The sequence below is a fragment of the Pomacea canaliculata genome, linkage group LG1 (genome assembly GCF_003073045.1).
Source record: "Pomacea canaliculata isolate SZHN2017 linkage group LG1, ASM307304v1, whole genome shotgun sequence".
NCBI classification, from domain to species: Eukaryota; Metazoa; Mollusca; class Gastropoda; order Architaenioglossa; family Ampullariidae; genus Pomacea; species Pomacea canaliculata.
Window position 1 is genome coordinate 24,606,197 of NC_037590.1, and position 27,211 is coordinate 24,633,407.

A 27,211-nucleotide genomic window follows, 5' to 3' on the forward strand; every position below is an offset into this window, starting at 1 on the left:
GAATATTGTATGCTTTAATATGAAGTCTTGTACAACATACAGAGATCTAAACACATGCAATGAAAGGACCTACTTGGCAACTCTTTAGAAATGGGCAACAGAAATGATCAGCTCTTAGTAATGTTTCAATTAAAGATGAATGAAAAGTGGGATATTATTTGTCGAAAGTCAACTCTTATAAATATTTAGGTACTATCTTCGATGATCACCTTAAATGGGACATCAACAATGACATGATCTTCAATAAGGGCCAGCAGCATCTGTACCTTCTACAGAAACTCAGGTCTTTTTCTGTCAGTTCTGTCATTTCCATTGTTCTATCAGTTCTTCATTGAAGTCCCATCACTTTTTCTTTCATCTCTCGGTTCCACAACTTCTCTCTAGGGAACAGGAACAGTCTTGTCTTCCTTGTTAATATCTGTTCCAAGATAAAGCAGAGGGACTTAGCAGTCGTAAGCAATCAGCAAATCCTGTATCCTCACTATTCTTGATCATGTGTTGGCATGTGAATTCTCATTCTCGTGTGCTGGCCACAGATAATGTCTGTAAGCAGAACGAATCATTATATCAACTCATTTTCTCCACATGCCATATGCTTTATAAATTCTACTTGATGGGGTGTTGTGTTAGCCTAAGTGTACATATGTATAGAGAGAGTATACACTTTATTCACTGTAGTCAAGATGTACATGAATTCATCTGTATATTGCTAGCACATGAGTATCTATAAATCTTACCTGTAATTGCCCTTGTGAATTAATAAAGTTGTAGTGTATTGTAAGATGACTTTGTTCATGTAATAAAGCATGCAGTTTACAGAAAATCTTATTCCCAACAAATAGCAAACTGATTTACTGTGAGTCATGGGGTCCTTACTAAAATGTTTATTGGATGTTCATTTTGTATTTAGTTTTATTTTCTTGGTTTCCGATTTTAAAGACTGAATGTTATCCTGTTGTGATTGTTACAGGGTCAAAAAGGTGACATGTCTGCTTGGTTCAATCTCTTTGCTGACCTTCGACCCTTTGTCAAATCCTGATGCCATTGGTCGGAAAACAGAAGACATTTCCGATGCATAATGCTTGACCTGACTACTCAAGACTTGAGCATGTTTAATTTGATTAGTTTTCATCAAGTTTTTGTTTTATGTACAATACTTGGTGTTGGATTTAGTTAAACAAAATTTAAGCCATAGCATCAACTGTCCTATATGGTAATACATACGAAGTGGCAATATGTTCAGCTGATATGGTCTCAAGATTCTTCAGATAGGTTAACTTTGTCTTTTGTTTTTCCTAGGTACATTTCTTAAACACATCAAGTATAGAAGTAATATTTCTTGTAATTCAACATAGACCTGCCATTAAAGCACAATACATGTATCTTTCTCTAAAATACAGATGAATGTACATATGAATCAGTGAGTTGTAATTTTGGGATCTCAACAAGTTTGTATGTAGAATGGCAAGGTATCATTTAAGTATTAAAACACATAGAGGAAACATAGATTGTAGGTGTCGTTGATGAATTAGGTTTAGCAAACAGTAGGCCAGCAACAGTAACTGTTCTCGTAAAAGAAAAAAACCCAAGACCTGAGGTTGTGCTGTTACAGTCTTTGCTGCCTTTCTTGAGATATCACATGAGGAGTGAAGCTCAAGTTCATAGAGTAAGGGAACACAAGAAGATATTGGGAGAACATGACTGCTGGGACACCCCATGGCCTTGAGAGGAACTCAAGTACATTTCTAGTATTTCAGCAGTAAGAGATAAGCTATGGAATGGATCACTGATGGTGGTTTGAAGCTAGCATCAGAAACTGTCTATCCAAAGTATGCTTATCCAAGGTCTAACTTTTTACTGGATGTTGTTCTGTTATTTTTACTGTATGCCTTGACTAAGAGGCAGTCGTGTCTGACATTGCAGTCTCAAGTTTAGTTTCATGTACATCTGTGATCTGTGAAGGACCTTTTTTTTTCTTCATTTTTTTTCTGCATTTAATCCATTTTTTTACAGATCTGTTTACATTCCATCTGGGAAGATAGCTTTATGATTGATAATGTTTGTTTTTCATTCTTAGTCTATTTGTAAGAAGGCACAAAGTTGTGGGTCCAGTTTTAAATGGTAACAAGAGAAAAAAAATTTGAAAGAGGAAAATTTCCTCTCTGTGTTGCATAAAAATTGTTATGTGTATATGAATGACTGAAGTTGAATTTACTTTGAGATGCTGTTACATGCAGTTACAAGTTGAGTGGTGTTAGTGGCTTTGTGAAAGTTGTCACTCATGGATTAGATGGAATTTTTTCTTAGGTTGCAGCTTTAAAATTCATACTCTTTCCCCTTTTTTCTAAATAAAAATCACTATGGTAACTTTGGCTTTAGGATGTGTATATTTGCTTGCTGTCATGTCTTTGACCTGTTAGTTTTTAACTACTCCATGAAAAGAACAGTTTTAATTGATTGATTTAAATTTAAATTGATTTAATTTAATTTTGTCCTGAATGTAACTGTACTGCCCTTACTAAATGTTTATCTTCAAGGAATTGCATGAGTATGGATGACCTGACTGTGGCAACCTCAGCACTGAATGGCTATTAGCACATCATGTGACTGCAAGTCTTCATCAGACACTGCCTTTAAGCTAATGCTGAAACTCTTCCCTTGTGCGTCACTGCATAGTGTTGGTTATCTGATGACAAATTACAAAAACCTATTAGTCATGTATTAATCTTGAGGGCATCATAAAACCACCAAAACTAATACACTAATGTGACACCGTTTTTAATCATTACCAGCTGTCATAGCAAAACCTTTAAATATTTCAGGGACAAATGTGCATTTCTTTATAATCAAACAGTTTTCTTTTTTCTGCACATGATTATAAAACCTTTTCCATTTTTATGCTGTGCAAAAACTACTGACCAATAACTTGAAAATCTGAATATCTCTGACAATGAAAAATTCCTTGTGAGCATGTTGTTCCAGTCAAGCAGGCTTAGATCAGATCACCAGTAAAATCTGCGTGATGAATTTAGTGTGCTTTTATTTGCATTCCTTTAAGTATATTTTTCACAAAGAAAATGGTACTAAACAGTATTTTGAAGGTGCATACTGTATAAATGGTGACTCAGCAGCTGAGACAGCAACCAGTTCTGTTTATCAAGTGCAATGAAACAATCACAGACTCAAACTTGTTGTGCATATATGTGTGTGTGCACATACATGCATCTGTGGCTGCAGCAGGCATGCACCTACAGTTTGTGTTCAGGTACATGAATGAAACTGTCACTAAACAAGTTTGATTACTTAGTTTAAACTACTGCTTAATAGATGTAGTGCTGTTTGTGACTGGGCTGTACTTAATTCAGAGAGAAAAAAAGGGAATAGGATTTGGTTATTGTTTGCAGAATATAAATTGTATGATTTGAAAATTAGTAGTTTAAAACTCTAGTTATTAATAAACCTTCCATTCACCTTGCAACCAGTTTCATCTTAAGTGCATCAAATTTGTGTTCATTATTAGTAAATTCTAGAAGCTTAATCAGGAGTGGCTTGAACACTGGCTGGAATGTTCAGTCACCAATAATAGGGATGCAGCATGCTTGGTGGTTTTGGTGGACATGCTATGAATGGACGTGCTAACTGTAATAACATCAACTTTTATTTTACTGCTTTGCTGTCAAAGTGAGTCTCCATTGTTTTGTGTGTTCAATCTCCTGAACATACACTTTGCCCCTGTCCCATCCCAAGATTATTGTAGAGCATCTTGAATACATGGAGAGCCAGTTTTATTTGCTCAGATACAAATAATAATCTTGTATCACAAGTGAAAAATTACTATCTGATTATTTATGACTTGTTCGAATAACCTGCCCAGCCTTAAACTTACACACCATCTACATAATTGGTCCATGAAACTGCATGCTTTGTTCAAGTAATACATACTATCAACATTTTGCTGGTTCACAAAAGATTATGTGTCCTGTTTATGTAGTTTCTTTAATTTAAATTAATAATTTCTTAATAAATGAAAATCAGTTTATTTCCTTATGCTGATTTTGTTCACAAGGTTAAATATATGTTGTTAATCTGGGAACAGCTTTTGTTAACGAGGGCTTTCAACGCCATGACAGGTGTTGATAGATGCTATGGTGTACATCCTAAAGGTAGTAAAAACATCATGACCCTGATTTCTGTCCCCTTTACTCCTTTGTACAAAGTGTCATGGTGTCCTGTGCCATCGCAAATGAAAGTTGTAGCTTAATTTGATACTTAGTCACAGTCACAGAATTGTGTCTATTATTTCCTTGTTTGGCATTATTGTTACTAGGATATCTTTTGTTGTTTCATTGTACGTCCTTTCATGTGCAAAGCACAAGAATTGTTCTACATGAGTTGTTGTCTTTGAAAGAATGCTCATTTGAACAGCCATATGCGTTTCCTTTTACAGCCCCGTCAGTACCTTTGTTTTTAGAAATGTTTTAAGTTATACAAAAAAGGTAGATCTGCTCCCTCCATTTTATGACTACTTGGAATTTTTTTGGTGTTTTTAAAATACACTCATTCCAGTTGTTGGTGAAACCAGTAATGTTTTTTGTTATATACTATGATACAATTTTTATTTTGGAAACTTTGACTCACCCTGCTCACTTTTTCCTTGCTTTATGATCTCTTGACAGCTGTATTAATTTCTGTCATGCATTCTGTTGATTGTTGAATTTTTATGTGCCACGTGGCAACAGTACTGTTGCATATTTTACACACTGTTCTTTTTTCTCCCTGCATTTGATCTTGCAACAAGTATCTTCAGATCCTGAGTGGTATTATGAAGACAATATATCATTCAGTGCATTTGGCCCTCACATGTCTTCCCCCAATCTTTAACTTTAGCATACTTCTCATGCTAATGTTTGTTTAAAATCCATCTCAGTTATTGGCTGCTTCCTTCTGAGTTATCTGGGCAGTACTGTATGTCATTTAGGTTGTATATCCCAAGATGTAGCCTATCCACCGTTCGTGCCACTAGGAATAATCTGGCCACCTTTTTGCTCATACCATTTTATTTGCAGGATTGTTCATTATAAATACTGCAGAGTGTGGTGGAGTGTAAAATCAGTAATGCCAGTGCTATTGGCTGTGCTGTAAGAACACTTCACAAAGCTCATAATGAGAATAATGGAGGGGGATGAGAGAAATTGGTGTTGTACGCTGAACCAGCAGCTTGCTACATCATGGCAAAGCAGACAGCCCTGTGAACATGAGAAACAATGGAGAGTCAAGTGTTAATTGAATTTTATCAGCAACTGCCGTAAACTGTTGTGACTTTCTATTTAGGAGAGGCAGGTTATGGAGAAAATGAATGTTACATGTGGATAGTCTCTCAATTTATTTTTCAAGTATACACATTTGCATCCTTTCCTCTAAGTCTCACATACATTTTTTTCAATAACTTTGCCATTCAGTGCGTTCAGCATCTAAACCCAACTGCCACTTTTTATGTACTAATGTTTATTTTTTACCTGGAGAGCTGCATGGGGATATAAAGTTATGTGTATATGACTTTGGTTATATGAGCATATATTATTTGCAATATACAACTTTTTGCCCTATCCACTAAGGTCAAATGGGATGATGCATAAAGAATACTGTTCATTCTTTTTGTGTTTGTTGATAAAAATTACAAGCGAAATATGAATGCATATGTGTGCAAGAGCTACTTTTGAGCACTTGAGCCTGAGAGCTAGCTAATTCACTGAGTTTTCATGGACTGACCCAAAAAAACTGACAAGAAAGGAGGAAGCATGTTTGTGCTTCATTGGAGTCAATTTTGGACCTTATCGCATGTCTCCATGAAAGTAAGAAAGGATAATGCTGGTGATGACAGCATGAAATGCTTGCTATTGAAAAAGATTGAAGTCCTTTAATAAACCACCATGCTGAGGTGCTGTATGTTAATACAATTATTTGTCAGTTTACTGGTAGACATGAATCATGATTATTTTCACCAGTTTTAGGTCATTATACAGGCAATAGAGCCTAGTTAAGGGCATACATCTGCACCGTTTTTGTTTTGTTTGGCAAAGGCTGACAGATAAACAGACATTGTAATGAGCAAATGTCTCTCATCATCATAGCGTCTCTTTAAACACAAAACGTTTCAATGATGCAAGTATTTAATCAGTGATTTTAACTTGGCACAGAATTTTATTGTAAACATTTTCAGACAGCTTAATTCTTCAACAAAGACATTTTCCTGGTATTGGGATTTTCTGTAATTTAAAAAACAAAACATCTCAACTGGTCAGTCTTTTCTGAAACTGGCATCCTTTGGGCATCAGTGTGCAAAAATATAATTTATATTTAAAAAAAAACAGTAGTTGCAGAAGTAAATGAATACATAGTACATAAGAACATGAAACAGATGGAGGATGAAATACTGTGGTGTACATCCGACGGCCTATGGAAATGAACACTGAGCAGTCGGTGTTTAGTTTCAGTAAACACTTATTTTTAAAGAAAGGAAACAAGTGTAAGTTTTAGTCACACTTAACTGATAATATATTAAAGGCATCGTTAGTAAAGTGCTAGTGATTTTTCAGTGCATCTCATTAATCCATTATGTCTCATGTTCTGTTATTGGAACAGATTTTTTTTTAAACTTCAAATTCTTGTTCATTGAATATCTCTGTAGGCCACATACATGAATTTCATGCATAAATTCAAAAATGTCAACCTCTGGCATAAATGGGTTAATGACTGGTGTAGTTTCCAGGGGTCTTAGCTTAATGTACAGCTGAATATTAATGTGCTGTTGCTGTCACTACAGAACAGAACTGTATCAAACCTTCCCGTTACTGGATTAATGTGTATTTAGTCATGCAAGTAAAAATAAACTTTGTAAGAAGTTAAAATATTGCCACTCTACATTGCTTTATTGTTGTGTGAAAACTTTGTTTTAATTATCCTGTAAGCAGACAGTAACAATATTCAGCCACAGGGTGTGGTCAGAAGGGCGAACTGTAGCCAAATAATGTGTTTCAGTTTGTGCGCAAATGAAATGCTGAGTACCATTTATTTAGAGAGTTACAATGCAGGCTTCTGTTCACCAATCAATAACAATGATATTAGAGAGCTTATACAGACTGATGACAAAATGAACGTACAGAAACATGAAGACTGCCAATGAAAAGGGCATGAAGCCAGATCAAGTAGAGCTATTTCAAAACTGTGGTTCAACTTAAAAAAAAAAAAAAAAGTTTCCCATGTAGCTGGGTAGCACTGCCATGTGCTTTGTTTCTCCGAGGCCTTTTTTTCATGCTTGCCTTCTATTCTTCACACACACATTTCATGGTTTCTTGTTTCAACATACCACAAAATTATGGTCCTTTGTTCTTTTAAAAATTGCATACAGAGAGTAAATGGTACCTCAAGAAGGACCAGGTACAAATTATACACTTACACATGTAGACCTACAAATATGCAACCTCCCAATCTCAGTAAAACAGAAAATAAAGAAGCATCTTAAAAGGTTAATTCTATATATCAGATGTAAGAACTGGAAAACAACAGATGACAGTTTCCTGAAGAATTAATCACATGCAGAATGAGCACATGGGGACCTTACCATGCCATCTTCTGACTTATTTCACACAATTTGGATACTAACAACACTTTAAAAAAAATAGTGTTAGTGGACAATGCAATGCATGCTGTATTTGTGGATTAATATGCTTTAGAGTGTGGTACTGCATTAAAGTGTGTAAAAGTCCACTTGTCTATTACCCAGCAGTCCAAACAGTAGTCTCAAGTTAAGAATAATAGATCCTGCTAGTGGTCTTTGATGATGCTACAAACTCCTGTGGCATATTTCTGATGGTGGCCATCACTCTTTACCTTCAAGACCCACCATAATATTTTCAGACTTCAGCTGAACTTTAAATTTGCTCCTGGAGGAGTGGAGTGCACAATCTTTCATAATTGCTGTTCCAATACATAAAAACTACCATTCATAATTGCTTTTTTCTGTATATAAATCTTGCCAAAGGACCATTTTACTAACATTTGGCATTTTTGCACTAGGAAAGATGACACCAATATTTGCACAATCCAGCCATTGTACTCGGTCACATTCATTCATTAAAATGATGCCTCGTTCCTTTCCATGGAACAATGGATTTCAGCAATCAATTAAAATACAAGGCAAAACAAAAACTGACTAGGATCAAAGTTCAGGGATGTCCATGCACATAACAAGCATAATCTGGAATATTCCTAGAAATAAGCTCTTCATAAAGAGGTGAATAGTAAACAAATTGAGTTAACATACCCACTGATTAACTTGTACTACTTTTCAGAAAACCTTGTAATCATAACTATTTTAAGTACATTTGTAACAAAAAGTCGTGCTATATAATCATGCATAAAAAAAGGATATGTGCTTCACATGTGAATACATACATTCACTCAATCCATGATCCTTTAAAAACAAATCATCTTTAATAGGTATGTCACCTTCAAAGAAACCAATAAAAAAAAACTTGATAACTTTGAAGAAAACTTATTGCGTGTTGCTACAATAATTGCGTGTTACATATTTGCACTGTATGGTGGACCAAATTATTACACCCAAAAATATCATTGTAATAGCAAGATACTGTATATACAAAGGATGGCAATAACAGAAGTGGAGCTCACTCACAAGAAACTGGCAGATGTAGGGGAAGGAGGCTAAGCATAGGAGCTGTGCACACCTGAAATAATGCACTGTACTAAGCCTCTAGACACATAACAGCTTTGACTAAAGGGCTGAGCAAGACAAGGTTCTGTTCACAGATGCATCCCCCTAACTCTTCATTCTTAAAGCCCCTTTTCAAAACTTGTATTACTAAATGGAACCAAAACAGCACTTTGACATTTATAACTAAAGATCCCTATGAGAAAAACAAATGTTTTGAGATCTTCTCTAATAATATGTTTTATACTGATGCAATTTTCATGATGGTTGCTTTTTGGTCAAGATGAATGGGACATGATAAAGAATTTTGCTACCCAAAATAAGTTGTATGTTGGTTGCATTTTCAGATATGCTAAACTGTTTTTGCTGTACAAAGTGGAATGGCACACACCTACTTGCAGCCACTCAAAAACACAAATGATTTGCAAAACTGTTAGTCACACAATCAAAGGATTGAGACATTGATACCTGAAGACATCTGCTATTAAGAGACAGATAGCAGTTTCCCTATGCTTCCAACTGAGTAGTTCTAGCATGCTCCTCCAGCTTCAGTACTGTCCATCACATTGTGCAATGAAATAGCTAGACTGCTGCCCCAAAAAATTCTGTTCTAACACAGCTACTGCTTTTGCACAGATGCACATGTAAACAAACTTATTCAATATATATGAACAGATATCAAACTGATTTCTTGTGAACTGAAAGGCATTGTTGCCGCAATCACAGCTGTAATAAAAATCTAGCAGAATAGGAAACTTGTGTCCCAGGTGTTATATAACAGCTCTGGTGAATGGATAATATTCACTTAATGTTCTGTAGCTGGTGATTCCTCTGCAACTCCAACCCAAGCCATTCTTCTCAACCAAGTCAAATCTTGTTTCAACACCTACATATCATTTAAGAGAACTGTCTGTATGAACTGAGCAAAACGGAAAATAAAAGGACACACACTTAGTAAACATAAGCAAAGTATTCAACAAATTAAATTAAGATGAATTCGCTGTTACTGTGCTGCTATGGCCTGTAGGAAATCGACACTGGGAGGATTCTGCTTTGATAGCCTTTGTGCTGCAATTTTAAATTTACAGGACTATTCATATGCTGTAATAAAACATTCTGTTCCAACATTATTTATCAGATTAGTGCAAACCTGACGAAAAATAAAAAAAAAATTTCATACATTCAAACACAAATAGGCAAGGTGACAGCTAGTTGTACCCAGAAAGTGTATATTTCATGGTGCATGAAAATGCATTTGATTATTTATTATAATCACATAAATTTCCATGCACCACACATGGTGACTGAACCTGGAAGTCACCATTACTAGTTAAAGAGGTGAAGGCTGATGAAAAATCATCTTGTAAAGTATATTGAGCTTATCTCCATGTGGAGAAATGCGCTGTATAAATCCTATTATTATTATTAAAAGTGGTTCAGAAGCAGTCACTTGCATCCTGTGTACTTGAAACTTCTATGTAGGTAATAATATACATAGCACTTTCACATGTAATACCTAGTAGTAGACTTAAACCACAACGATTTTAGGAATAACTAATGGCAGACCTTGACCTGTTATGGTGAATTGTTGAGCTAATAACAGATTTTGACCTGTTGCATGAGTCACAAGTCATCAGTTCTATTGTCTCCAAGCAAGACGTGAAATAATGTTCAGTTTTTAAAGCATTTGAAGATACCCCAATTCTTAGTGACAGGAATCTCAACTTGGCTGTACTTTTTGTACATAAGGTCAGCACAGCACACAGCTACTCATGCAGATGGGATCCTCTGCAGTGTAGTCTCCAGTATTCAAATGACAATTGTGCTGGAGGCTCTCCTTTCGCTGAATTCATTTTATTTTTTGATAACAAGATGATGAAACAGTCATAACCATCCACAACAAGTTATATCTACAAATGGAAAAATTAACACAGCACTTGGGAATACAGCATTCTGTATCTGTCAATCACCCTCCTCTCAAAAGTCTTTTGGCATATCAACTTTCAGCAAAGACCAACAGTAAACAGCATTTGGAGTGTCCGAGTGTACTCACAGGAACAAGATCACAATGCGTCTTGTTACAGAGTTACACAGCAGGCCAAGCCTTTGGTGTTTCGTCCTCTCTCACCAAAAATGTTCGACATCTGCTCCACAGAATGCCACCTTTGATATTTGCCTGCCACTGATGCCATGGCAACCAACACTGTAGCAGCTACGGGTTTCTGGCTCTGGTGAATGTTAACCAGTCATTTACTTGGTTTTCATAGGCACAGCCTTGCCTCAGAATCTCTCCAGTGCATTGACTGACAGATGCCTCACTCATGATGTGCATCAGCTTCCAGCGGGGGCGGGGCATCAGGCAGGTTAGGACGCATGTTTCCTGAGGTGAGATAGCCAGCGATGTTCGGGCCTCCTGCATGGAATAACACCAGACATAATGACAGCCATCGATGACAGTGCATAATGTTGATAAATTCCTAGTAACTGAGAGAAACATAAATTTACATGTTTTGTATTGAGACCTAGAATATATTTAATATCCAAAACGCCATCAAAGAAAATCCTCTAATCAACTCTGATAACAAAAAGTTTCTACCTTGCCTTACAAAAGATCCTTGACACAATTGAAAGTCCAATAAGACCACCAAAAGTGTCGCCTTTCTAAAAGCACTTTTTATTTCTCATTTGAAAAAACAAGGATGGTATATGAAAGGCCTGGCCTTAATGTGCAAATCCTTTATCTGCTCTACAACAAAACCAAACGTCAATCACAATACTAATGTCATATAAAAAAAATATTCTGCTTCTTAAAAATGAGATTAAAATATTGTTTAACTGTGTGCATCGGTAATGACATCCAAAAGGCTGGATTTAAAAAGATAAAAGTCATAGGAAAGACTTTTAATATTTAAATATTTTCCCCATGTACATTCCTGTACATGTATACAAGCACATGCCTCCAACACTCTTGCCCACTGCTGCACAAGAACTTGACTAGGAAGCAAAAAAGGTCCTTTTAATATCAACTGAGTTAATAAAAGGCATTCTATACAAACTTCAACTTATTACCAATACAAGCCAGGCAAATATATTAGGGTTTGTGAAAACCTGAAAATGGCACATTCAAGACCTAAGTTTTGCCTCAAGCCTCCTCATGACCCTAAAGGCTAAGATCACAAATTTTATTTATTGGAAACTATTCCTAATCATTTCCAGGGCTGCTCAGAACATTAATTTTAGTTATCTTACCAACAAATGAACTTTATACACCCCAAGACAGAAAACAAACTTTACTGTCTGTGCACTGGTACTAGGACAGAGCTAATTATAGGACCACAAGGTATACAACTGCTTCTTTTCTAATGCCATGTCATGAAGCCTGATAATAAAGCAAAATCCTCTCACTATTATTGCTTTAGCTCACAAAAATATATACACACATGTATACGCACTTTCTTACTCTTTCTCACGTATGTACAACACTAGCAGATTGTTAGATAAGTTAGATTGTCAATAAAATATTAGTATGTTGGTTAAGTTGCAACATGGAAGACACAGCAGGGACCATGCTGCATTACCTGCTTCTGAAGAGAAATCTACAGAAACAAAATAGTAGCCAAGACCTGTCAGTTTCTTGCAGGCATACAAAAAGGATGCAACATAAATAAAATATCATATCTAGCCATGTTAAAAAGTTTCTGTCTGCATGTCCTTAGAGTTGACAGGACAGTAGGCAAAATTTGACACCTAAATATTTTTTTGATTGATAGTCAAGTCCAAAACTCTTCTTGTGTCTGCCCATGGACACCAAAATCAATACCTCATGTTTGACACAAATGGGAAATCATTATTATCAGACTAAAGGCATAATTTGTGACGTTAAAAACATCAGACCATAAGTCAAAAGGTCCACCAAGATTATGGAAAAACTATCAGAACATATTTTATCTATTACTGAAGTCAATAAACATCCGCCATTTATGGTGTTAATTTGTGAAGAAATTAATTACAATTTACAAGTCAGACGACAAGCATAAAAACTGTTTACCTTGGCACCTTGCTTGCAGCTGAATACACTGTCATTAAGACAACATCTCTTCCCTAGCACACACACAATAAATAAGAAATCATGGGAGGCCCTGTACAAGGCATCCTCCATTTGTACATACCTGTCAGGTAGCCAGCAATGGTGGAGTCTGTGATGAACAGGTCATGACGTTGGTCACGGAACTCCTTCCACACAGGCGACTTGTCCAAGATTTGAGTTATCTGTAAACACACGCACAGCATTTGCCTCAGACAGCTGTCACAAAAATCAATAAAATGAATAGCAGAGCCCCTTTTTATCAGAATATAAAATATACATACTAATATTAAAATAGTTTTGAGTGCAGCAGTAACAAATTATTTTTGTCTTGCCATAAAAAAATAATGATGGTCAGATATACAGAATTAGCCAACCAATGAGATTATTACATGTAGTTTTCAATGACTTGTCTACTGTAAAGGATTTCCAATTTTCAATTACCTGTTCACCGTACTGTAAACTGCGCTGCATAGCCTTCAGGGCTTTCACTATCTGAGCTTTGGTGGAGGCAGGATTTTCCACAGCCTCCAAACCCCCTTCCAAGAGACGAAGAAGGAAAGGCAGCAAATCTGACTTCAAGGCCTGTTATAGACAACTCAGACCATTTACTGATCAGGTGATTAAAGTTGAGATGATCTCAAATTTTTGCAATACTTTCAAAATGCTTGGAGTGTTTATTAGCAAGAAGATTCTTGGGAGAATGCTTCTTAATTTCTTTTAAAACACTGGAGCTTTCTTTTAACATTCACAGAAAGACTAACCTGACCAACAAGGTCCTCTTCCCCCTTCTCAAACATCCTTGCAAGAGTTTCAGCAACTAGGGATATCATATCCCTCCGAGACTTCATTCCTGATTTGAGGGGTCCAATGCAGTCAAATGTCCCCATACTCCGCACACATAGCTTGCCAAAAAAACAAAAAACAAAAATTTATAAAGATGCAACGTCTGTAACTTTTTAATGTTCATGAAAACAGTGGAACTTGGTTGAGGACTATAAGTATGCTAATATCTCCATTTTACTTCACAACCCATATACAGACAATTGCTTTACAAATACTTGACAGCAACACTCCAATGCAGCACTGTACCTCATTAGATGACAGCTGGTGAGCTATCTGTATGGCAGCTTTGGGGATGGCATTGTTGTCGACACTCATGACGCTAAAGATTTTGTTGATGTAGCCTAGCTGAGGTAAGTGATCCAGCAGTGATGGCTGAGAAACACACAGGCAGATGACAGCAGTTGTTACTGTCTCCAGTGTCTCCCCCTGTAGACAGCAAGGCTACTTCATCAGATGCAGGCATGCAGTGAGAATGTCCACCTTCTCACTCCACTTCCCAGTCTTCTTGTGGTATTTGAAAAGCTACCATAACTTAGACTGCATGAATATTCATTGTGCAGATAAATTGTACACAAAACCATATACAGATGGAATGAAAAGGTACATGGCACCTTAAAATATCGACCTGACAATATTTAGTCTGGTGTAACATGTTAAAAAAACAAACAACTCCCTGCTCGATGAGATATGATGATGACACATTATTCTCTAGAATATGCGTGCTTTTCTTTGTAAGATAAATGTACTTAAAAATATATGGTCTAGTGTGCATGCATGCACGCACGCACTTAAAGCAGAGAATGAGAACGTATGAAAAAACAGAAAGAGATACACATAAAAGGAGAGGCAGTGCAAAGATTTGACAAAGCAAAAGGCAGTGATGATGACCTTTTTTGGTGGTAAGATGTCTTGTTGTGGGATTTTTCAATGTTTAAGATGCTTACTTAATCACTATAAACAATGTTCAGTTTACCTTAAGTGGCCTACAAAAATGCAGAACATCCACATGTATCAACATCATATCTCCAGATACATGTAGCTGATAAAAACATATGCTTAGTTTTGCACATCTCTCATTCCTCAAATATACTTACATCTGGATTTGTCATGCTGACCAGCTGCGACCACTTCTCCAGAAGTTCTGTTAAGAATTCCCTAGGACGCCGTAGTACCCATGCTGGGTTTTTGACAAACAGGCGTAGAAACACACCCCCAACCACCAGCTCTCCTTGTGCGTCAGAGTAAATCACCTCAAAATCTTCTGGTATCGACCACTTGGCATCCGTGTTCTCTCTCTGCTTGTGGAGGTGGCTGTAAAAAGAACAATGAGCTCCAGATGTCTGGCTGACATGCGCAGTAGCATCTAGCATGATCAATGGTATTTGACATTTGTGCAACTCTATAATTGCAGGCCTGTCTTCATCTGTCAATCTGTTTTTTGTTTGCAAGCATATGCATGATGTGTGACAAAGAGGCTTGAAATGTATTTAAAAGTTTAGCACGAAAGTTAGATCACATAAGATAAAAATTTGTCTCAGAGGGCAATTAGTAGCAGCAAAGGTTAGAACCACAACAACAATCAACAATAACAACACATTCATATCTGCCCACCAGATCCCCAAACACAGTTCAGACCTGCATATAATCACCATTTATTCACATAATGCAGCATACAGAAGTTGCACAGCCGAAACAACAAAGGACAGTCTCAATAGGTGGTCATGTATGCAGACACAGAATCAGTGGGAGCTGACCAAACTCTCCCTATCATCACACATTTCACTTTTGAGAATGTCTGCGTCATATTGAGCAGTGAAAGTTCATGACCCTAATAGCTCTGTGCAATCTTCAATACTCTAATTAATCCTGATGCACTGAAATTTCAATTTCAGTAAGGCCTGAGCTTTTGCTGCTGACCAACAGTTATTCTGAAAATTGTTTCCTCAAGAACTTTCTGCTTTTCTAGGAAAGGAACTGCTCCATTCAAAAGTGAAATAAATTCTCTATAGAGTTACATTACTTTAAATTTATTTCCTATACAATGTCATAACTGAATTAAAGTATTTTTCATTTGTTCTTTCATAATTTTAGATCTTTATGTTCAGTACCACAAACATATTTAAGGCACCTGTCATGTTTCAATGGCCAATCATGAAGTTAATGGAAACACAAGCCGAAGGCTTCAGAAACCAAACTGTTTGGTCCACTGATAATCAAGAACAGAATTTACAGTATTTTACAGCGCTTGTAACTCACCTTTTCATGTGCTTTTTAACAGTACCACAGACTTTTTCTCTGGCATCATCATTCCAGATCAGCTCTGGGTTCTCATGAGTGCCTATAAATAAAAGCCAGCTCTGAGAAATGTGAGTTATCACAACAAAAGTCCAACTCAACAGTCAGCATTAAAAGGTGCAAGCTATCATCTCAAAAGCCACCCTTTCTAAGTTTTGAAATCTTTATTTGCCACATCAGATATTTCTCTCCATCCTTAATCCTTGGTTTCATTTTCCTTTTTGTGTGTGTGTGTGTCAGATGGCACATCTCTTCCATCCTGATTTTAAGAATATGGACCCACCTTCAAACATGTGCACGCTGGCTTCAGGCGAGTCCCGCATAGCATCCATGAAGATGCCTGGAAGAAACTTTGTCAGCAGGATTCGCACCTTGGGACCAACCAGTTTATCAGACTGCATCTTTCCCAGCAGCTCAGCAGTTTTCTCACGCACATTAGGGTTGGAAGAATTGCAGAACAAGTCTAACAAGTATATTAGGCCTCCTGCAGGTAAACATTTTACATGTTTTTATTCTGTTTGAGTGATTTGGTAAGAATGCTTTTAACTAACACGGAATAAGAGGCAGGGAGACAGAAAAGTGTGAGATGCAAAGGTAGAGGGAAGAAATGATAGAAGGGGAGACAATCTCAGAAAAAAAAAGAAACAAATGGAGGTGAGGAAGAGAGAGATTTATTGCTGTTACTCTACCATTGTGTTTCTTCCCCACAATGAATGACCACAGCTGTTAATCTACAATAGTCTTTCTTCACCTAAGTGAGCGACTATAGCAAAGACAGGAAGCTCAAAGTGTCTCTCCCACATCATTGCAAGGTTGCTTCCTGACATTGTAACTGTTCTGGAAACACTTAGCTAAGCTCATGTTTGTCTTGTCTAGCACTGCCATGTTGCTTATTGACCTCACCTTTGACCAAGGACTCTTTAACAATCTTGGTGTTGGACATGAGTGCAAAGAGTGTTTCTAGTGCCAGCAGCTGACCTGCAAATGGAAATATAATGAACATGTGTCTACATGGTAATACCTACAATGAAAACACACACATGGAAATGCACACAGAAATGCCTACAGTAAACACACGGCTGCATGGAAATACAGCAAACATGTGCCCGTACACATGGAAATAGCTACAGTGAACATGCAGGCACCAACAAACACACACAACCCTCACAGAAAACACCCTCCTTTCCCAGTTTGAGGAAAAAAAAGCATGAAGCAGAAACTTACACTGTTGTAAGCTCTGAAGAGCAAACAGGAGGTACCCCAGAACCTCTGCGGCACCTATGTCCTTCACACATTCCTGGTTGGTTGTGACACAGTTCAGGACCTGACAAATACACGTCATTACCGACAGATCACAGACATGTCAAACCATAATGAGACATGTTAAGCCATGATCACAGACACGTTAAGCCATGATCAGACTAAAGTGAATAATGCAGTCTGCAAAATCTAATAAGATCTAAATTTTCTCTGTACAGATGCTCAGTTTTTGAAGGCATAGTGTGCCATGTACCTTTGTTCAGAAGGTACACTAAGCTGTAGCTTGAATAAATGTGTGGCCATGTGAGGGTGTCAGTGACACAGAGAGAGTGTGTGTATACATGTGTGCATTCATGAATGAAAGGCAGAGAGATGGCAAGGGAATACTTGTGGATGTCAATGAGTTTTCACAATGATGAACAAACACAATTCAAACAAACTCAGAGATTTTGTACAGCCGTGTTTTTGCCTAGATGTATCTGTACTGCAAATATACTAGCAGTATTTCTGAGCCAACATAAACAGAGTAGCCTCACCTCTAAAGTGAACTGCTGCATGTTTGCACAGTTCTCAAGTCTCAGCAGAGAAAACAGCAGTTTAAAATGGCCGATACACTGAATCTCTACACCTGTCACACATGACAGCGCACACTGTACAACTCAGACTATAAAATAAACAGACTACATTACTCATTCAAAATATACTTTCAAAAATATTAAACAAATAAAATAAATATTTATACAAGCACAAACACACCAAAAAAATTAACAAATAGCAACATAAAGCATAATAATACTGATACCAAAGATGATGAAAAAAGGTAAACAAGGTAGCTGTTATGAACAAAATGACTTCAACCACCAAAGACTGTTTGTGGCGTGTGCTAAAAGAAATTGTAAAAATACACAATAGTTATTCTACCGATTCTCTTTACAGCACAACCATCCATTGATATCAAGACTGACCCAGAATTTTTTTCTTAAACCTTACCTGGATTGTTTCTGATGACATTGCGCAGCCCTTCCAAGGCCATTTCAATCCTTGCAAGTCGCTGTGACTGATCCATATTGGCTGTGGGCTGGGACTGCTGCTGCAGCATCATCAGGGAATGAAGGTACTGGAGAGAGAAGCACAGTATGGCTGACAGATTAACTGACAAAAATATAGACATGGTTGCAGTTTAATCATGCACAATAGGGATGGGAAATGTAATATGAAAAAGATGCTTTCCTAAGAGGGACATACCATTCAAAAAAAGAAAATATCTGAACTTAACATATAAAGTTTTTCTAAATGGGGTATAGGATGACTGTTATTAAGTATGCTAATGCAGAGTTACCTGGGCTTGGGAACCAAGAAAGTCTAGAAGATCAATAGTAAAGCCTTTGGCATTCTGTAAAATACAGGAAAAAAATTGCATATTGGATTTTTAAAATGCTACAAATATTTATGATATACATGAACACTAAATAACATATACAATGCAATCAAGAAATTATTTGGGCTTGTAAGAACTATTAAAAATGTGTCTAACAAACTTGGGGAATAAAAAGAATGTAAAACAGCTAATGTTGGCAGAAAGAAAATGTTAGATTTAACTTGTAAAACTTGATGACAGACAACAGCAAAAATTTAATTTAGAAAGAGTGTCAAAATATGGAATAAACTATCAACAATAATGTCAGTAAACCTCATTCAGGTTAGTGGTTCTCAAAGTATTTTGGACTGCGGACCATGTTACTAAAGTAAAAAAATATAGTGGACCACCAAGGCTTAAAATCCCATGTACCGTGAATTTCAAATTTAAATTGCCACATTCATCTCATTACAATTGAAAACTAAATGTATTTTGTGACAGTAATATAGAAATAAGCTTACATAAAATTACATACTTCACAAAGTACACATAAAAATTAAAAATAAGAAAGTACACTGCGTTACTAAGGGTAACGGATGATGAAGTTAATGCTTGCGCTGTAACATAAAGACTTAGTTGGTAAGCGACCGTTTTATCTGAACAAGCAGTTGGGCATTGATAAAATTAAAACGCTTGGGAAATCAATACTCGACTAATTAGTGTATCTGGTGATTCAAACATCCTTTTGCTGACATATGATGACTGCCAGCCGCAGACTCCCTGACTTATGCGTGCGGCCTACAAGTCGTCCACAGACCACACCTTGAGAACCACTGATCGAGAAAATACTTGTCAATGTATAAGGGTGTTACCTCCAGAGGAAACGTAGGCTGCTCATTGTAGACACGTACAAAGATCTCACCCACAATCAATTCTTTGGCATGAGCCTCAAATTCAAAAGTTGCCCCAAAGGTCTGGTCACATTCACCCTGCAAAATACAATCAGCTTGTTGTATCCTGCATATATTTTATATACTGCATAGGCTTTAGCATTTTTTTTTCCCATTGCTCTCTTCTCTCTCTCGATGATTACCTGGCAGAATGTTTTGGTACCCGAACTATCAATTTTCTTTTGTCTTTGAATATGAACACCACCAAAAAAACTTATTTTTTTAAATGAAGGTCTTTTAAAGATGAATACATTTTTTAACTATCTCTGCAAACAGAACTTGACACATTAATAGTTTATTTGCTGTTTAGATTATTTATAATAATCATAAAAAAGTTCTTGCTCAAACCTTGCCCATTTTAAATTCCAATTGTTTAGAGTTAAGTCAGTTTCTGCTGTATAAAGCATGAATAAAAACTGATACAGTTGAATAAAGATTTATGCATGCTCAAACTACACAATTTTACATTTAAAGTAATTTAAAGTTATAAAAAAAAATATTTTTTAAGTTAATGAATTAAAAAAAATTAAAAGCTTGACTAAAGTCCTGATGATAACAGTCTGGTCACTCTTTCTTAACTGTCAAACATTCTTCAATGAGAAGTGATAGCTTTTAAGCACTTAGCACATGGCCATGAATAGCTCTTGAAACAAGGTCACTTAGGACTAAAGTTAATCATTTATGTCACTCAGATTTTGTTGCCATATGTCAGATTAGTTCTACAAGACTTTCCTCAGAGTAGATGCAGCTGTGCATGGTAGTCTCTAACAGACTTACTAATGAAACATGCAAAATCTCATTTGTGGGAGATTATCAGAAGCATCTTATGGCTATAAATAATAATAATAATAAAGCCCCAGTACTGCTTACATTTCGGATCATGCGTGTTTGGTTGTCTTCCAGATACTCAACTAGTTGTGCTCGTGTGGCATTGTCCCAGATCAGGTAGGGATTTTCAGTGTTACTGTTGAGAATCTTCAATAGCTGCAAATACCCTAAAGGTTTCAAATCACAATCCACAAAGACATGCACATAGATACAGAAAAATTAAAGAATTTCAACAAAGTTTGGTGTGTTGATAAAAGCACATCTCACTGGGCTCTTAAGCAAGTAAAAGTAACAGCTGAGGACAATGCTATAAAAGCTGTGAAGAAAGCTTAAGTGGTGGCTTTGCACTTTGGACCTTCTTGAAAAAGTTCCTAAAAACCACTTGAGAAAGCCATACCACCATGAAAACTTGGAACAGAAATACGTGACCTCAGATGAGATCAAATCATGAGACGGTGGTTAAGAAAAAAAGGCAGCTTACCTCAGAAGTGTTGGGATTGGCCAGCTTACGAGCAAGGTAAGGTGTCAATAAAGACATCAGTGATTTCTTAATTGTGGGGTTGTCTGGTGGAGCATTTTCCTGGTTGTCATGATAACCACCAAGTCGAGCACAGGCTATTACACTTTGTTTAGCCAGCAGATTGGCTTTCTCCTGAATGCAAACAAGTGTAAAGTCAAAAACAGCACTATTAACATCATTTCTCAGCAGTAAGGATATAAAAACACTTGTGAAATGTAAAAAATACTCATTTAATGTCATTTCATATTTTAAAAAACTGAATCAGCACAAAATGATATTATCAGGATGCCCTGTCCTAAACTCTGCTTGGTCCAAGGGATGTTATTGACCTATACATTTTTGTACGAAAGAGATAAGAGGTGCAGTTGAACAGAGACGTGAGATGAAGTGAGAAAAAGCCTGGGACTAGGATAGAGATGTGAGATGAAAAGAATAAAAGCCTGACACTGGGACAGAAGCAATACTGAACATACCTGCTGGTTTGTTTCATGACTCCTCTCCACACCACCTTCATCCAATGTGAAGTCATACTGGAAGAGATTGGGCAGCAGGTGCCACAACACTCCTGACTGGAAGAGATTGGTTTGCAGCCAGAAGTCTATACAGAAGGCACTGACACAGTCTGTCACCACAGTACATAACTGGGCTAGATGCTGCAGACAGAAACAGCAACAGAATACAGAGATCAGTTTTGATCTACATACACACATATATATACACCTCTATTGCATATGCATATGCACAAAACTGCTGTCATCCTGCACGATGCATTATTCTGTCATCGGTCCTATGCTGACAACATGCAAGTCTACTGTCTCAGACCACTGTATGCGACTTACTCTGCCATCAACACTGTAGATGATTGCATAAGTGATATAAAAAAGTTGAACCCAAATGATGAAAAAACAGAAGCTCTTCTGCATGACAAAATTGACCCCAAACTATTTGATTACCCAAAATTATCAACGATTCCCTTTGTGTCATCTGTCAGAATGTTTGCTGTCACTGCTGATATGACCCTTGACAAACAGCTGTCACTCTGCTTATTAAGCTCTGTATGATTAATGCTGTCGGACATGTTCTCTCTGGACAAACTGCTAATGTTCTTGTTTGTGTGCTTGACCACTGTCATTCTTTTTTCTCTGGTTGCCCTGTGTACCTTACTTGCACACTTCACAAAGTACAGAACTTTGCTGCATGTCTAGCAAGGAAATGGATCATGTCACTCCTTCATTCTCTTTCCACATGTAACTTGTCTTTCCCTACATTCCAACCAGAAGGCGTTGGTCTTAAAATGTGTACACTGTCTACTCCTGTCATCAAAACAATGATGTACATTCATTTGCTCGTTAGCTAAAGTGCAACAAAACACTGGCACTCCCTTCCCTTTTTTTAATATATCTGCCACTTACCCATCATGGAGTCTTTTAAATGTGCATTGAAAACACAGCTTCTCCATAAGCACCACTCCTAAATAAAGTCCTCTTACTGCTACTATCTGTTCTTTTTAGCTAACTCTTCGTCATTACTGTCTGTTACATGTTCCTTCTCTGTCTTAGGTACTTTTTTTTATCATTGCCCATCTTTCTGTTCCTTCATTTACTGCATAATAATCTAGATTTTGTGTCAAACATCAAGTGCATGCTCTTACATGAATGTTATTCTGCACAATATAAACTGCACATAATAATAATAATACATTATGTTTGTTTTGTTATAAGTGCAAACTCCACAAAATAAAGCAAGTTTCAAACAGTTTACCTTGAAATAGAGAATTCGACAAAGATCACGAATGATGGCTGAGCACTCTTGGATCTTCTCCCGACAACCCTCAAACTGTGCAGCCACTGTGTAGCACTGTGCTACATTTATGCACACCTGTGCAAAAGTCAAAAGTAAATGATCAATTATCACAACAACAATAATAATAATAATAAAGTTCACCTTTCCCATAATGCTAGTCCTTTTTCACAACAACCTTCCTTTTGCAATATGTTACTCTCAGCTCTTGTTCTTTGGTTCCTCTTTGTGTTTTCTGTATTTGATTTCATTCTTTATTTAGTAAACTTAAAAGGTTTTTTTTTTTAACAAACTCTTGACCTTTGTCTAGCACTTACGACAAAGCTTTATGACAAAGATGCTCATTTGATCCCATATTACAAATGGAGTAAAGGCTCCTCACCTGTACAGCCAGATCATCTGGTTTGCTGGACTGACTGAGTACACTGACACATCTGGTAAAGGCATCATGGAGTACCTATCAAATATGAAAGAATAAGTATGCATGTACAGCATGCATACACACATTATTAATCAAGTAAAAGATTGTTTGAAAATATTTCATTAAGATTAGCACAGACTGCTTTGAATGCAACAGTCATGGCTGCTGCAAAACTTCATTAAGAACATTGGTATATTTAAAGCAGTTTCTGGCACATTTACAATATGCTTTGCACAAAAGCACAGTAATTAATGAGGTCTGCTTTTGTATGATAGCAAAACTCTTTCTGGAACAGCAAATGAAACAAAACTACAGCCACTATCAAGCCATAAAGGCAACAGACCTGAATGCCATTTTCTCGACGGAGCTCTTCTGCATTAAGAGCGGAGCACCTGACTGTATGGTAGGCCAGCTCGGCAGCTGCTGACAGCAGTGGTGCAGACTTGGAAAAGAGCTGCTCATCATTAGTTTCCATGCGGATTGTCTTTATCAGCATTGGATATCCAGCATACTTATAAGGCTCTAGCTCTGCAAACAAGCATCCACACTATATTTGCTGTTCAAGGCTTTCAGCAATGATTTTGTGGTTTCTTATTAGTGCTCTTTCAACTTGCCAAATATCTAATACTCTTTTGTGCATTCTGACACTGTGAACCCAGGGGGATAAATTATTACCCCATCCTCCCAAATAACTATCTGCATCCCTTGCTTACTTGGACTAATTTCAAAATAGCCAGTAACCTACTCCTGTGGCAAGAACCCTTGCTGGTCTTGCCATCACACTTACCTGTCTGATATCTGGAGAAAAGAATAGACTGAGCACGAAGGATCAACACAATGTTGTGAGGATCTGGACCATCTTTGACCTTTGATTTGCTGCAGAGGAACTCGTATGCCTTGTTGACTTGCTCAAACATTTCCTGACAAAAGCAAGAGACAAGACAGTCAAGCACGCAGCCTATCATTCAACATTTTACTGCCTGACATCAGGTTACTCAAACATTCTTTTCACTATCAATCCAAGGTGTTGTCATGTTATTCAAATCTATGCGAATGTTTTAACAGCTAAAACTTTTATCTTATTTATGAACAGATTAACCTCTTGTTTTTAAATCTTTTTCTTAGGTCTGCATCAATAACTTTATCTCTCGGTGATATTCACACAAGACAATGGACAAGATTTCTTAGACAACAAACAGTTTTGGAAAGATTTTCAAACTGTAGATAATTCTGGAAAGCAGAAACTTACCCGTCCTTCAGGATTTTTGTCAGGATGGTATTTCTGAGCAAGCTTAAAGTAGGCTTTTCGAATCTTGGACTCATCATACCTGCATATTAAATATATGGGGTTAATAAACTGCACGTATCTCTGTCATAAACATCTTCAAACTCTTGTTTTAATGAAGGAGAACATCTTACTTTTGGCATTTTGTCTGCTAGTTCTTGCTTGCATTACAAAATACACTTAAAGCTTATGGCACTCATTTTGCTTTCAGGAACTTCTAAAATAAAACATACCCGCCAGCACTTATAGACATGTTTAGAACTGCATAGGCTTCTTCAACTGACATGGTGGGTGGTTTTTTCTCCACTTCCTTCTTCCATGCTTCGAGAATATCCTTTAGTAAACGCACCTGCAAAGATCAAAGTTTAAGACATCCTATACTTAAATCAAACTTCTTGTAAAAACTGCTGACACTGGATGTTGCCAGAGAACGTTAATACCTTCATTCTTTTTTCAGCCCACCTCCCCCTCTCCACTCAATCTTCAACCAGCAGCTTCAGACACCATTTCAGCAAGGCTTTTACCTAAAGTTTGCTTTACCAGAGTACTGCCACAAGTGTATGTCTTTTATGTGCTTTGCACTATATTTGTAGTTATGTATGCTTTAAGCCTTTGCAGGTAAAATATCAGGCAGATGTACAGTACCATGAAGGATAAAGCTCCTTCAACTTTCCCTTGCCCCATTAGACCCATGATTATAATAAGCTGCACAGTCTTCTAACAGAGTGTGTACAGGGACAACTCACAGGATCCCTGACTGGCCAGTCTGGAAACCGGGTGGTATCACATAGGTGTTTGAGGTAGTATATATTACAGAACAGCTCATTCTCCAGCTGTGGATAGTTGACGATGGGGATGGGACAGTACTGGTAGAGGGCCCGTGTGTTGCTTTGTAATCTGGGTGAGAAGTCCGCAAGATGTGAAGCAATCTTCTCAATCATCATGCGCCTGCATCAGACGTAACATTGTCATGTTAAAAAGAACATGAAACTATCAGAACAGTTTATAAAACAATCTCTTCTTTCTTACATCAAGGTGATGTGTTAATCTTGCAGTTTTATGATAATGTCTGTTTTAAGAGGCATGTCTTGTGTTCTTTCTAGCCTTTGAAACAGCCACATTATTTCAACACTCTCACCTCATTTCAGAGTTCCAGATGGCCTCTGGTGTATCAAACTCTCCCAGGAATATTTCTGCAAATTTCTCTGCTGAGTAATTCTCCAGATAACACACCATAGCTTCAGGAAGAATATGACCCAACACACTACGGATCATGATGTCTGAAGACTTGTTCTGTCACAGAATTTTAAGAATTACATTGAATAAACCCTTTAGTTACCTGAAAAGTCCACAGATGGTTTACATTGCCTTCTGGTTTAACCATTACAGCAAGAAGGTCTATGGGTGACAGTGTTAAAAAGGTAGTGTAATTTCTATGGTCATGTCATCTACTAAAGTTGAAAAAGATAAGTATTTCTATTAACTTTTAATCTTTGGGAGTGAGGTGCATTTATTTTGAGGCCAACATTTCAAAGAGAGTAGTACCCATTTCCTTTCCCTCTCCAACTTTTTATGGGGTCAAAACAGCCGGGTCCACTATAGCAACTCTGCTGCACTACACATTATCAAACTTCTAGCCTGTGCACCTCTGACCCTGGATGTTTGTGCTCCAATCTCTCTGTATCAGCTTCTCTGTTTGTACTAACTCCAAACACCAGATTATGCATGACAAATCTTGTGGTCATGGTTCTAAATATTTCATGAATTCAAAGGAAATGTGGGTTGTGAAAACCATGAAAAAAATCACACACAGAAGTGAAACTATTGTTAAAATCCAGGTGAAGGAGCAGAAAATAAATGGTTTTAGGAGAACACGGAGGGGAAGAGAAGTGAAAAAAAAAAGTACAGAAAAATGTATAGACAGTAAAAGTGTGGGACATGAAGAAGGGTGGGCTGGAAAATAGACAAGAAGGAACAAGGTAGATAAAGTACTGAGAAACGATTGTGATGACACTCTCTTGTCTAACCACTAACACCCTATACCTCCCCCTACCTCATCAGAGCGGAAGGCTTGCTTGAGATGTGTATACTTCAGGAAGCGAGCAACAGGCAGGACATTGGAGCCAGTATACATCATGATGAAGAAGAAGGCTCCAGAAAGGTAGAGCTTTGATATGCCTGGGTTGTCTTGCATGATCAAATACAGCAAGGTTGCAACCTTCTCCACCAGAACAGGGTCAAAGGTTAACAACAACTGAAAATGACACCAGGGTTTTTTATGAAGCTTTCTGCTAACAGGGAATCTCACACTAAAAAAAAAAAAACCTACTAAACAGCATGTGACCCTTTGAAAGATAAAGATAACAATAAAATAGTTGGTTTATATTCCTCTGGGAAAAAACCTAGAATAATGGAATACAGAATAATTTTCAGATTATTGAGAAACATTGAAAAGGCTAGTAACAAACTTGCATCCATTCATCAAATGCTGTTCTCATCTAAATAATGTGTGCTAAATAAGTGGCATCTGATAAGATAGGCTTTATATACATCCATTAATCAAATGCTGTTCTCACCTGTACAATGTGTGGTAAACAAGTGGCATCTGATAAGACACGCTTTATGCGTGGCAGTGGACGGACAATGGCACCATCAGTATCTCTGCCAAAGACGGAGTAAAAGTGACATGATCAAGATGCTGTCTGAGAAATTCCTAAGCTATATAGCAAGACCTTCAGAGACCTGAACTAGGAGAACATCGTAAACATTCTTTTTTAAGTTAGCATGCTATATTTACTACCAAAAACAGTGATGGTAACAGATACAACATATAT

General features: G+C 37.1%; 2 protein-coding genes across 3 annotated transcripts in view; one reads left to right on the top strand and one right to left on the bottom strand.

Moving 5' to 3' along the window:
• The window catches only part of LOC112556267 (islet cell autoantigen 1-like), a 29,825-nt gene extending 24,173 nt beyond the window's left edge, over positions 1-5,652 (top strand). Inside the window, 1 exon segment of the mRNA XM_025225109.1 lies at positions 971-5,652. Coding sequence (XP_025080894.1) covers positions 971-1,039 — 69 coding nt within the window. The 3' untranslated portion in view covers positions 1,040-5,652.
• A 500-nt stretch (positions 5,653-6,152) lies between these two features.
• LOC112556204 (dnaJ homolog subfamily C member 13-like) overlaps positions 6,153-27,211 on the bottom strand; it is a 41,089-nt gene continuing 20,030 nt past the window's right edge. The window contains exons 29-55 of one of the 2 annotated variants that reach the window (XM_025224996.1): positions 26,954-27,038; positions 26,431-26,631; positions 25,516-25,670; positions 25,124-25,325; positions 24,611-24,726; positions 24,342-24,420; positions 23,880-24,012; positions 23,436-23,620; positions 23,054-23,128; positions 22,633-22,749; positions 21,345-21,524; positions 20,833-21,003; positions 20,394-20,507; positions 19,446-19,562; positions 18,556-18,609; positions 18,207-18,333; positions 17,753-17,844; positions 17,181-17,280; positions 16,860-16,934; positions 16,240-16,440; positions 15,918-15,999; positions 14,756-14,972; positions 13,908-14,087; positions 13,580-13,720; positions 13,260-13,400; positions 12,901-13,000; positions 6,153-11,144 (exon numbers count right to left, since the gene is read on the bottom strand). In XM_025224996.1, the coding sequence (XP_025080781.1) occupies positions 11,047-11,144; positions 12,901-13,000; positions 13,260-13,400; positions 13,580-13,720; positions 13,908-14,087; positions 14,756-14,972; positions 15,918-15,999; positions 16,240-16,440; positions 16,860-16,934; positions 17,181-17,280; positions 17,753-17,844; positions 18,207-18,333; positions 18,556-18,609; positions 19,446-19,562; positions 20,394-20,507; positions 20,833-21,003; positions 21,345-21,524; positions 22,633-22,749; positions 23,054-23,128; positions 23,436-23,620; positions 23,880-24,012; positions 24,342-24,420; positions 24,611-24,726; positions 25,124-25,325; positions 25,516-25,670; positions 26,431-26,631; positions 26,954-27,038 (3,538 nt within the window). In that variant the 3' untranslated portion in view covers positions 6,153-11,046. The other variant, XM_025225004.1, reaches the window with a different exon arrangement.